This window comes from Microcaecilia unicolor, chromosome 3, assembly GCF_901765095.1.
Source record: "Microcaecilia unicolor chromosome 3, aMicUni1.1, whole genome shotgun sequence".
Lineage (NCBI taxonomy): Eukaryota > Metazoa > Chordata > Amphibia > Gymnophiona > Siphonopidae > Microcaecilia > Microcaecilia unicolor.
The window spans coordinates 330,143,817-330,156,950 of NC_044033.1; the positions used below are offsets into that span (position 1 = coordinate 330,143,817).

At 41.6% G+C, this 13,134-nt stretch overlaps 1 protein-coding gene across 1 annotated transcript in view; it reads left to right on the forward strand.

Moving 5' to 3' along the window:
* Positions 1–13,134, forward strand: part of RSPO3 (R-spondin 3) — a 154,255-nt gene that overhangs the window by 103,778 nt on the left and 37,343 nt on the right. Inside the window, exon 4 of the mRNA XM_030195059.1 lies at positions 5,456–5,658. Within this exon, the coding sequence (XP_030050919.1) occupies positions 5,456–5,658 (203 nt within the window). The remainder of the gene's footprint in view (positions 1–5,455; positions 5,659–13,134) is intronic.

The following is a 13,134-nucleotide window of genomic DNA, read 5'->3' on the forward strand; positions in this document are numbered from 1 at the left end:
AGAAAAAATAATTTTATTTTCAGTGTTGTGATTGGAATGCCAGTTTTCACAATGTATAACTGCTGTCTTTATATTTTGGAAATATTTCTATTTTTCTGATATTATATTACATGCAGGAGTCTGACGACTTGGCATTTCAACTTAATTTCTGTCTATATATTTCTATTTTCAATTTGTGGTCACATTTGTTTTTATTTGGTGAGGGTCTGGATGTGTTCTACTTGTGTGACAGAGGCTAGGTATTCTGTTAGCATGGAGTTCCTGTGTAAGGATCGGACGTAATTTGGATTATTCAGTTTTCTGATGTTCTAGGACTTTGCGTATTTATGGTGTTGCATTTCCTAGATAGGGTCCTTGTTATGTGAGTTTTGAAAGTTATGCTGGGATGGTAAATTTGCTCTAGGTCCTGATTAAATGTTTAAAGAGTTTTGTTTTACTTCACAATATGCCTGGTACTGAGAGGGTTTATGTTATTGTTACTGAGGTGACACTAGAAATGGGCATTGTTTTGTATGGTAAGATTTATGTGGAAATGTCCTAGCTCTGTTTACACCACTGTTGGGGGAGGGAAGGGGACAAAGGGCTATGTGATTGTATAATATATTGAATTTAATACTGTATGGAAGAGCAAATATGTGTTGGAGGACTGTAGTTTATTAGGGGTTGAAGGAGGCAATCTCTTGTACTCTGTCCCTTCAATGTGACCTGCAGGCTCTGAAGCCTGCATGGCTGAACTCACTACAGGTATTATTGGAGGCAGGGTAGGGGTGAGACATGGGCAGTGACAAGTGGCAGGTTTCTCTCTTTTTAAAAGTTGGCAACCCTACAGCTAATCCCTTTCTTTTCCTTCTCTTCTCGACCACAAAGATCCCCTGGGCTTGTCCCTTGCCTTCTTAAATTCTGTTAATGCCTTTTCTTTTTCCACTGAAAGGTTGTTCTGTATATCTACCATCTTTTCTACAACATATTTTTAATGCTACTCCAGAATTTCATGATCACTTGTTCTAGAACACCTTTGCCATTGAAAAATGTTTGCTTCTTTTGGTATTATTATATATACCTTTCAACTAACATTTGAATAGGTCTATCAATTTCTCCCTCTTCCTTTAAGGTTTCCATATTTAGGCACTTAAAGTCTCGTTTTGTAGAACTACTGGTATAAAGTAGTTTCATTTTGAGAGCTTTTTCTAGAATACTTCTTTCCATACTCTTTAAAAGGTATGGCATCCAGAATAAAATACAATACTCTCAGTTAGATCTTATTAACACATCTCAGAACTCCTGCGTTCTGGTCACCCTGAGACAGGCATGGATCACCGAGGAAGGGGTGTACACCTTTTACCTCAGCTTGATATTGATTTTGCAGGACAGCAAGAGGAGCGTATAAGCAAAATCCCCCGCCCTATTCCTCCTACTCGGTTGATTAGAGGGAGGGAATGAAAGCAAACATTCTTACCCCCCCCCCCCCAACTCAGACTGCCATATACTATCCAGGGAATATACATAAACTTTCTACCCTCCATCCCCCAGACTGATTCTCTTTAACACAGATACATACCAGCACTCTCCCTCTTCCTGTTTCTAGGCCAGGGGTTCTCAACCCAGTTCTTGGGACACCCCCTAGCCAGTCAGGTTTTTCAGGGTACCCACAATGAATATGCATAAGAAAGATCTGCAAACAAGCAGTGCATGCAAATTTATCTCATGCATATTCATTGTGGGTAGCCTGAAAACTTGACTGGCTAGGTGTGTCCTGAGGACTGTGTTGAGAACCCCTGCTCTAGGCCCAGCTCACCCATCTGTTGAGCTGCTTCCCGAAAACAGCCACCACCACCTCATGTGTGGACCAATTCCAACACCCAGTGTTCAGAGACCATGCAATTTATGCAAATTTCCTAAGTTTCCAATTGAAACTTGGAGAGTTCCCAGGTATGCTGATCAATAGCCTGTACGGAAGCATTATCAACTCTTCTGTCTACTGATTATGTCTATTTGCTGGGTGTCTTTATGGCTGTGGCCACTGCTTTATCACACTGTTTCACCACCTGAAGATCTTCAAACATAAGATAAATATTGCTAAGTCAGACCAAAGTCTATCCAGCCCATCATCCTGTCTCTGACAGTGGCCAGTCAGGGTCACAAGTACCCAGTGGATCCTAAAAGAGTGGATAAGCAATGGCTGTCCTAAGCCTACCCAGCTAATCATTTTTTGTGGACTTTTTCTCCAGGAAATTTTCCAAACCTCTTTTTGACCCCACTGTGTTAGTTGCCTTGACCATATCAACTCTGGCAACAGATTCCACAGCTCAATTATATGCTGCGTATAAAAATAATATATACTTTTTATGATTTGTTTTCAATCTGCAGCTGTTAGTTTCACAGAGGGCCTTCTTGTTTTACTTTGAAAAGTTATATAATCATTCTCTATTTAACTGTTCCACAACACTCAGATTTTATACACTGAGTTATCACTTTTCCAAGCTGAAGAGCCTTGACCTGTTCAACCTCTCTTCGAAAGGGAGGTGTTCCATCACCTTTTATCATTTTTGTCACCCTCTCTCTGAATCTATTCTAACTCTGCTATAATCCTTTCTGAGATGTGATGAACATAACTTAAGGTCCACTCACAACATGGACCTATACAGTGCTATAATAACATGATCTCCTTTCTTTTTTGAATAATTCCTATCGTTTTTTTGTTTTTTTTTCCAGCCATGGCTTACAGAGTTGAAATTTTCAACATATTATTCAAGTGACTCCAAGGTCTTTTTCTTGGGTTGTGACTCCTAACTCCGAACCCTTCATACATGTAGCTGAGATTATTTTCCCCTATATTCATCACTTTGCACTCATCCACATAAAATTTCATCTGCCATGTAGATGCCCAGTTTCCTAATCTCACAAGATCCTTCTGCAAATCCTCACAATCATCCCTGCTGTTTTAACAACTTTAAATAATTTTGTGTTATCTGAAGATGTGACCATGCCACCCATCACTCCTTTTTCTAATCATTTATCAATATAAAACAAGCACAGGTCCTAGTACAGACCCTTGAGGCACTCCGCTACTCACCTTTCCCACTCTGTTTCCTGTCTTTTAGCCAGTTACTAATTCACAATATGGCAAGGCCTCCCATCTCATGACTTTCTAGCTTCCTGAGGAGTCTTTCTGAATACGCTATCATCTAGAATTACTACTGCATTTGTGTATATTTAAGGGGGTCAATATTCACCGTTGGCGGTGAGCGTTTTTGCTCACCACCAACGGCATTATTCCCAGCTATTTAAAGCCAGGACCTGTGCGGGCCACTGACCAGTTAAATCTCTTGCTCGGGGCTAGCCTCAAATATTTAGTGGCACTTAACGGGCTAAAAATGTATTTTCTAGTGTGGGAAATGGTGTGTGGCAAACTCAGAAGTTATTGTCCTGTCTGTTCTGATTTAGATTGTAAGCTCTTTTGAGCAGGGACTGTCTTTTCTTCATGTTCAATTGTGAAGTGCTGCGTACGACTGGTAGCGCTATAGAAATGATTTGTAGTAGTAGTAGTAGTAAGTGCCACTGAATATTACAGTTAGGTCCAAACTGTAATATTCAGTTAGGGGCGTTCTGGGGTGGAGTCGGCACTTGGCTGCTTAAATGCTGACATTCAGCCCTTAAATGGCCAGGTTTACTGCAAACATGGGACCGCATAAAAGTCTGTCCTATTTTTATGCGGTAACGCATGGCTGCTTAAGTGCTGAATATTGACTTACACAGCTATGGGGCCCTTTTACTAAGGCATGCCTAAAAGTGACCTACGCCGGTGTAGGTGCATGTTTTGGATGCGCACAGGTCCATTTTCTAGCGCGCCTGGAAAAAAGGTATTTTTTTGTGTGCCTGAAAATGGACGTGCAGCAAAATTAAAACCAACGCGTGTCCATTTTCGGGCTCAGACCTTACCGCCACCCATTGACTTAGTGGCAACTTGTCATGCGCTAACCGGATGGTAAGCATCAACATGCTTCAACTGCTGATTACCGCCGGGTAAGTGCCACGCAGTAGAAAATATTTTCTACTGCGTGTTTTGGACGTGCGCCAAAAATAGAATTATCGCCCGGGGCATGTGGTAGCCGGCCGGTAGTGCCAATTTGACGTGCGTTGGATGTGCGTAGGCGCCTAAGCGCCTTAGTAAAAGGGCCCCTATGTTTTAACCAGCTAAAAAATAACCGGATATTTAAATCCGAAGCTCACACAGGTCCCGGCTTTGAATACCCAGGAATAATGCCATTGGCGGTGAGCCAAAACTCTCACTGCTGATGGCTGAATATTGACCCCCTGGTTATTTTTAAGCCAGTTAAAACATAGCCACTTAAGTTGATATTCAGCACTTAAGTGGCCATGGGTTACCACATAAAAATAGGATGGACTTTTATTCGGTCCCATTTATGCAGTAAACCAGGCCGCTTAAGGACTGAATATCAGCACTTAAACAGCCAAGTGCTGACTCCGCCCCCAGAATGCCCCCGACGTAGCCGGCTTTGAGTTTGGTGCTGTGGTATTCAGCGGCACTCAGCCAGTTAAGTGTCGCTTATATTGGGCCCAATGTTAACATGCATTATTTTCCCACAGATAAATACATTATTAGAAAGTAGGCCATATTACATACCACATTAACATGTTAGCACACGTTAATTACTCTAGCCGTATATCAGCTGACACCTTTATCCACTTGTTTATACCATTAAAAACATCTAATAAATTAGTATGGCAAGATTTTACTAAACCCATGAAAACTCATTCACATTAAGATATGATCAACCTGATGTGTATCTTCTATTGAGGCAAGTCACTATTGTGTGTTCTCCCTTGGATTTCTGCAGAGCTAGTACACGATTCAGCACTCTTTCAACTTCCTTAGATCACTCTTTATTTTGATTGCTCCTTCAGGACAGACATTTCGGGCCAATGTAATAAGTTGTGCAGTGATTTACTTTCGCTCTTCCTGTGCTAATCTTGCTCCTGATGCAGGAAGGGTTTTAATGCAGAGAAATCTGTAAATCATAATGCAAATTGCACGCTAATCTTGCTCCTGATGCAGGAAGGGTTTTAACGCAGAGAAATCTGTAATAAAACCATCATGTAAACTGCATGCCAGCCCCGTCATCACCCCCTTCCCCCCAAAATCAGGAATTGTTCCAGATGTTTAAAAAAAATGCTGAATTTTGATATGTTTTTTTCATTTTTTGCACTTTCTTTATAAGCTGTTTCCATTGAGTTGAAATGTTTCTGGTGGTATATGCACTGCTGCTTCCTAGATTTTCACATACTAACAGGTCTTGAAATTACTAGGATGGAAGTTCAGATCAAAACTAGTACATGGCCACCTCATCTGCTGAGAGTACTACATTCGATTTCATACAGATACATGGTGACGAGCAAAGCTAATGTGCTACTTGTCATTTTGTTTTCCTTGCAGTGCACTGCTCAGTCAGTGAATGGAGCCCCTGGAGTCCTTGTGCAAAGAAGGGGAAAACCTGCGGCTTCAAACGAGGCAATGAAACAAGAATCAGAGAAATTGTCCAGTCCCCTTCAGCACATGGCAGCCCATGCCCACCCCTCAGCGAGATGAGGAAATGTATAGTGCAGAAGAAGAAATGTCAGAAGGGAGAAAAAGGTACAGTGAAAACCACCAGCAGCAAGCAAGCAGGCATGAAATGGTCCAGTAGCTGCCAGTGGCTTCCCGAGGGTGGAATCAATGGGGGGGGTTTGCTCCGTTGGTCTCCATCCGTCCCTGCCTTCGCCCTTCTCCTAACTAAATAACTTCTCTACTGCACTGTCTTCATCTTCAGCGGCACCACTCAATGCGTCTCCTCCCAGCACCGAGGCTCCTCTCTCTCACCATCTTGAGACTCCCGACTGTAACTCCCCTCCCTCAACACCTTCCTCCTGGCCTCTGCCCCTACGGCACCCTTCACCATAGCCGCCGAGAGGGGGGGCAGGAGGGACAAAATTCCCTGGGCCCGGGCCTCCAAGGATGGCCCTGCTCCTGTGGCCCCCCCCCAAGGTCGCCGCCGCTCCCTCCTCCACCCGCCCCCTCCGTCTGTCACTGAGCCGGGCCCCCTGCATTGAAATCACAGCGCCTCTCACCTCTATGTGAAAGTGCTGCAGGCAGCAGGGCAGCAGATCGCTGCCTCCCTACAGGCCTCCTTCCCTCCCTGTGTCCCGCCCTCATCTGATGTAACTTCCGCGAGGGCGGGACACAAGGAGGGAAGGAGGGCCGAAGGGAGGTGATCTGCTGCCCTGCTGCCTGCAGCGCTTTCAAACGGAGGTGAGAGGCACTGTGATTTCAATGCAGGGGGCCCGGCCCAGTGGCAGACGAAGGGGGTGGGTGGAGGGGTAGCGGCGGCGATCTTGGGGGGGGCGGCGGGGGCAGGTCCCCAGGTACGGCTTTGCTCTGGGCCCAGCCCAGACTCTCCCTCCGTACACCACCGGGCTGGGCCCCCCTGAATTCAAATCATAGCGCCTCACCTCGACCTAGCTCCATGTGAAAGAAGCGCAGCAGCAGCAGTCTGCAGATCGCCTCCCTTCGAGCCTTCCCTCCCTGTGTCCCGCCCTCGTCTGACGTAACTTGAGCAAGGGCGGGGCACAGGGAGGGAAGGCTCGAAGCGAGGCGATCTGCAGACTGCCGCTGCTGCGCTTCTTTCACATGGAGCGAGGTCAAGGTGAGGCACTATGATTTGAATTCAGGGGGGACTGGCCCGGTGGTGGACAGAGGGGGGCAGGTGGAGGGGGATGACGACAACCCGGGGGGGGGGGGCAGCAGTGGCGGGCCTGGCCCAGTCTCTCGGCGGCCCTGCAAGTATATTTTGGTTCTTCTGTTTCTGCTGCTATTGAAATAAATTTGGGTTTTTCCCAAGTTCACCCTTATTAGTAACATTATTCAATTTATATCTTAGGACATTATGCAGGGTGTTATGTAACTTGGATGTCAAGTACACGATCTATACAGGTGTTAATACAATTTTTTTTCCCCTGGAGATGATGTTTTGTTCTACTAGTTTGATAAACTTGAAAGCCTGTGTGGAGACTATACAGAGCTGGATGTTGGCAAATAAGCTGACTTTGAATCGTGCAAAAATTGAACTGATAGTGGTTGGGTGGGAGATTATTCCATTACAATATGATTCTGTAATATTTAAAAAAAAGTGGCACTTCCTGTGAAAGATCATATAATGAGTCTTGGTTTTCTGTTAGACTCTAGATTGATGACATGACTTGGGTAATTCAGAACGTGTTTTTCCAATTGTGTATTCTAAGTAACATAAGCTGCCACAGGAAGATTTTCGCTTGGTTGTTCAAAGTTTGATTCTTTTTAAGTTGATTACTGTAATGCTTTTATTTATTTATTTATTTATTTATTTATTTATTTACCACCTTTTTGAAAGAATTCACTAAAGGTGGTGTACAGTTGTACCTGGGGCTTTCATATGCACAATGTATGGCGTTACAGATTTTACAGAATGCAGCAGTACGATTGGCTCATTGGGATCAAGTGACTCCTTCTATGCAAGATCTTCATTGGCTCCCCTATACTATTGAATTAGGTTCAAGTTATTGATTTTTGGTCATAAAGCTGTTTATGGTTTGATTTCAGTCTGTATAACAGTAATCAATAGAAATAAAAGAAAATAAAACATAGAAAAGAAAATAAGATGATACCTTTTTTATTGGACTAACAATACATTTTTTGATTAGCTTTCGAAGGTAGCCCTTCATCAGATCAGAAATAAGCAAATGCTGATAACTAACAGTATATATAAGTGAAACATCAAAGCATTTCAGTGACATTCTCACAGGATAAGGGTGGGGTGGGTTAGGTGAGAGCCGGGTGGATGAGGGACAGGGAGATATACATGGTGATCAGAGGGTGACAAAGCAGTAGAATTTTATGGTTTATAATGGGCTAGAAAACCCAGATCTTTGTTAAGTCCTGTCTGGTGGGTGTCAAAGTATTTAATCATTCTGACTTCAAAGGTCTTGTGTTCCTGTATTGCCTTAAAGTTTCCTTTTAGTATTCTCACCATAAAATCATTGATACAGTGTTCTGGTTTTGTAAAGTGCTGCCCCACAGAGGTGTCATCCTGGTTGGCACTGGCATTTTTTATATGATGTCTATGTAAATTAAATCTCTTCTTACGATCTGGCTTGTTTCTCCAATATAGCACCCTTCGCCACATTTTTTTACATTGAATGATATATACCACATTGGAAGATGAGCATGTGAAGGATTCCTTTATGTTGAATATTTTTCCTTTGTGAATGACTGTGGGATCCTGTGAAAGTTTTTGGCACAGTTTGCAGCTGGATATATTGCAAGGATGTGTGCCCCTCTCTTCTTTTGGAGTTTCTGTTGAGAGCTTGCTTCTCACTAGCTTGTGTTTTAAGTTGGGTGGCTGTCAGAAGGCCAGCACTGGTGGGGATGGGAATATCTCTTTCAGTAATCCATCCTCCTGGAATAGCGGCTGTAGATCTTTTATGATTTTTCATTTTTCTAGCTCTGGGTTGTATGTCAGTACAAGGGTGATTCTGTCTGTGGCTTTCTTTTCCTTGTACTGTTGCAGATTTTCCCTGGGTGTTTTTTAAGTCTTAGTATTTTTTATTGATTTTGTTACAAGAAAAGGAATTGGTAACAACAATTGCATTACAATACAATATATGATTTAAATTAACATTGTGAGTATAGAAAGAAAGAGAGAAAAAAGAGAGAGAGAGAAAGAGAAAAGAAAAAAAACATTAGAGGATGCAAAGCAGAATATGATTTATGCATATATCACAGATGGTAACGATCAACAATAATATAAAAAGAAATATAATAAAATATAGGTACAAGAACACTTCTCAATTTACATCTTTAAAATAACGGTGGAGACCACTTTTTCTTATACAAAACGAGATGATTTTTTGGCAAAGTATGTTTCATATTTATAAGTTTGAAATAATAAGTTCCACCACTCTTGATAAGTAGCTTGATGCAGAACTTTCCAGTGTGAAAAGACTACTTTCAAAGTTAGATTCAACATGGTATTAACAAGTGAACATTCATTAGTCTTTAAAGTGGTTCTAAAGCATTGATCTTTAAGTATCACATATTTATATAATATTGGACCAGAAAGATAGAATATACAGTGGGGGAAATAAGTATTTGATCCCTTGCTGATTTTGTAAGTTTGCCCACTGACAAAGACATGAGCAGCTCATAATTGAAGGGTAGGTTATTGGTAACAGTGAGAGATAGCACATCACAAATTAAATCCGGAAAATCACATTGTGGAAAGTATATGAATTTATTTGCATTCTGCAGAGGGAAATAAGTATTTGATCCCCCACCAACCAGTAAGAGATCTGGCCCCTACAGACCAGGTAGATGCTCCAAATCAACTCGTTACCTGCATGACAGACAGCTGTCGGCAATGGTCACCTGTATGAAAGACACCTGTCCACAGACTCAGTGAATCAGTCAGACTCTAACCTCTACAAAATGGCCAAGAGCAAGGAGCTGTCTAAGGATGTCAGGGACAAGATCATACACCTGCACAAGGCTGGAATGGGCTACAAAACCATCAGTAAGACGCTGGGCGAGAAGGAGACAACTGTTGGTGCCATAGTAAGAAAATGGAAGAAGTACAAAATGACTGTCAATCGACAAAGATCTGGGGCTCCACGCAAAATCTCACCTCGTGGGGTATCCTTGATCATGAGGAAGGTTAGAAATCAGCCTACAACTACAAGGGGGGAACTTGTCAATGATCTCAAGGCAGCTGGGACCACTGTCACCACGAAAACCATTGGTAACACATTACGACATAACGGATTGCAATCCTGCAGTGCCCGCAAGGTCCCCCTGCTCCGGAAGGCACATGTGACGGCCCGTCTGAAGTTTGCCAGTGAACACCTGGATGATGCCGAGAGTGATTGGGAGAAGGTGCTGTGGTCAGATGAGACAAAAATTGAGCTCTTTGGCATGAACTCAACTCGCCGTGTTTGGAGGAAGAGAAATGCTGCCTATGACCCAAAGAACACCGTCCCCACTGTCAAGCATGGAGGTGGAAATGTTATGTTTTGGGGGTGTTTCTCTGCTAAGGGCACAGGACTACTTCACCGCATCAATGGGAGAATGGATGGGGCCATGTACCGTACAATTCTGAGTGACAACCTCCTTCCCTCCGCCAGGGCCTTAAAAATGGGTCGTGGCTGGGTCTTCCAGCACGACAATGACCCAAAACATACAGCCAAGGCAACAAAGGAGTGGCTCAGGAAGAAGCACATTAGGGTCATGGAGTGGCCTAGCCAGTCACCAGACCTTAATCCCATTGAAAACTTATGGAGGGAGCTGAAGCTGCGAGTTGCCAAGCGACAGCCCAGAACTCTTAATGCTTTAGAGATGATCTGCAAAGAGGAGTGGACCAAAATTCCTCCTGACATGTGTGCAAACCTCATCATCAACTACAGAAGACGTCTGACCGCTGTGCTTGCCAACAAGGGTTTTGCCACCAAGTATTAGGTCTTGTTTGCCAGAGGGATTAAATACTTATTTCCCTCTGCAGAATGCAAATAAATTCATATACTTTCCACAATGTGATTTTCCGGATTTAATTAGTGATGTGCTATCTCTCACTGTTACCAATAACCTACCCTTCAATTATGGGCTGCTCATGTCTTTGTCAGTGGGCAAACTTACAAAATCAGCAAGGGATCAAATACTTATTTCCCCCACTGTATCTGTCAATATGGACCATATGTCCTTCCAAAACTTTTGAATACATATACAATCAAATGTAATATGCTTAATAGTACCTTGTTGGGATTGACAAGACCAACATAAGTTGGAAATAGATGAGTTAATCATGTGTGATTTGAGAGGTGTCCATAAAGACCTATGAGTGAAGAAATAAAGAGATTATATTATCGATGAGGATCTGGAGCATTTAAATAATGAACTCCATATCGGCTCCCAAGATTTATCTGTGATAGATTGCTGGATATCCTCTTCCCAGCATTTACGTAAACCCATACATTTAATAGGAGATTTGTTTAAGATAAATTTATACATATGGGATGCAACATGTCCAGTAAATTGAAATTGCTTGGATATATCAATGAGCTCGGGAGTATGAGATATTATTTGAATTTCTAATTTGCTCTTTCTCAGCATTTTACTAAGCTGTAACCATTGATAGAATTGAGTATCTAATAAAGAGAATTCAGCTTTCATAACTGAGAATGGTTTCCAAGTATGATTATTTAAATCAATGAAACTTCTGAGATCCCATATACCTATGCATTGCCTTTGTGACCAGAAAATTTGCTTTTTATTAATTACAAATTTGGAATTATTCCATATAGGTATACATGTGGTATTAGACCAGGGTACATTTAGTTGTTTATCAAAAGAGGATATTAATTTGTGAGTGGTGTTAATAATGGGATTAGAGGCAATACTTTTAAGAAGATGAATGCCAATTAAATGAGAGTGTATTAGTGGATCTATAATGGATTGTTCAAAGATTAACCATCTAGGTAACAAGGTAATATTGAAGGGAGTGATCCATTCAAAGCCCTGACGAATAATAAAAGCTTTATGATATGTTAAGAGATCAGGAAATCTTACCCCACCCTGCAATTTAGATAACTTTAGCTTACCTAAGGAGATTCTGGGTGACCTAAGATTCCACAAAAAATTAGAGAGTACTTTTTCTAGCTTTTTATAGAAAGAGCTAGGAAAAAGGAGAGGAATCATGCTCAGAGTATATGTAATTTTAGGTACTATCATCATTTTGATAGTGTCAAGCCTGCCCCACCATGATAAGCTGAGTGGAGACCAAGATGAGAGGGGATTTTCAACCTTAGCTATAATCTTATCAGAGTTAATTTTGATAGTGGTAGGGAGATCCCTATCGAAAAAAACCACCAAAATATTTGATAGAAGAGACTACCCATTTGAGGGGTAGCCAGAAATGGTAAAAGGAGTACAGTCGTCATTTAGAGGCATTAACTCAGTTTTATCCCAATTGATTTTATATCCTGACAACACTGAAAATTGGGAAATTAACTAAATAAGTGCCTCCATAGATGTTTGTGGTTTAGTGAGATATAGCATTATATCATCAGCATATGCTGAAAGCTTGAACTCTTCCTTACCCATAAGAACTCCAGTAATATCATTTGAATTTCGAATAGCCACCAGGAGGAGTTTAAGAGCCAGATTAAACAATATAGGAGATATAGGGCAACCTTGCCTAGTGCCTCTATGTAATATGAATGGAGCAGAAATCTCACCATTAGCTGCAATTCGAGCAGATGGTAATGAATACAATAAATGTAACATATGTATGAAGAATTCAGGAAAACCAAAGTGCCTAAGTACGTTAAACAAATATTTCCACTCCACCCGGTCAAAGGCTTTTTCAGCATCCAAGGAGACAGATAATATAGGGCAATCTTTAGACCGGGCGAAGTGGATGAGATGACATGATAATCTAGTGTTATCAGCACCATATCTGAGTTTTACAAATCCAGCTTGATCTCTGTGTATAAGCGATTGAATAATGGTCTCCATTCTACAACATAATAATTTTGTATAAATTTTATAGTCTGTATTTAGTAATGAAATTGGCCTGTAGTTTTGTACAAGAGTACTGTCTGTATTAGGTTTTGGTAGTACTACAATGTTTGCAACCAAAAAATGGCCTGGAGATGATGAGTCCAATAAAGTCATCAAATGAGTTGAGATAGAAGTGGAAAATGATTTATAAAATTCCACTGGAAGACCGTCTGGTCCTGGTGCTTTTGTTGAAAGTAACTTTTTGATTGCAGAGATGATCTCCTCTTGGGAAATGGGTTGATTTAAGCTGGCTTATTTGGTGTTCAGAAAGGCGAGGAAGATTTAATGATGTAAGAAATTTAGAAATTTCAGTATCATGAGCCATGCATTCTGAAGAATATAGTGATGTATAGAACGATTCAAAAGCTTCAAGTATTTGAGCAGAAGAGGTCAAAAAGGCTCCTGAAGGTGATTTTATAACAGTTATGTGTTGTTTTGTTCTTTTGCCTTTGAGATAAGATACTAGTAGTTTACCAGCTTTATTGGATTCTGTA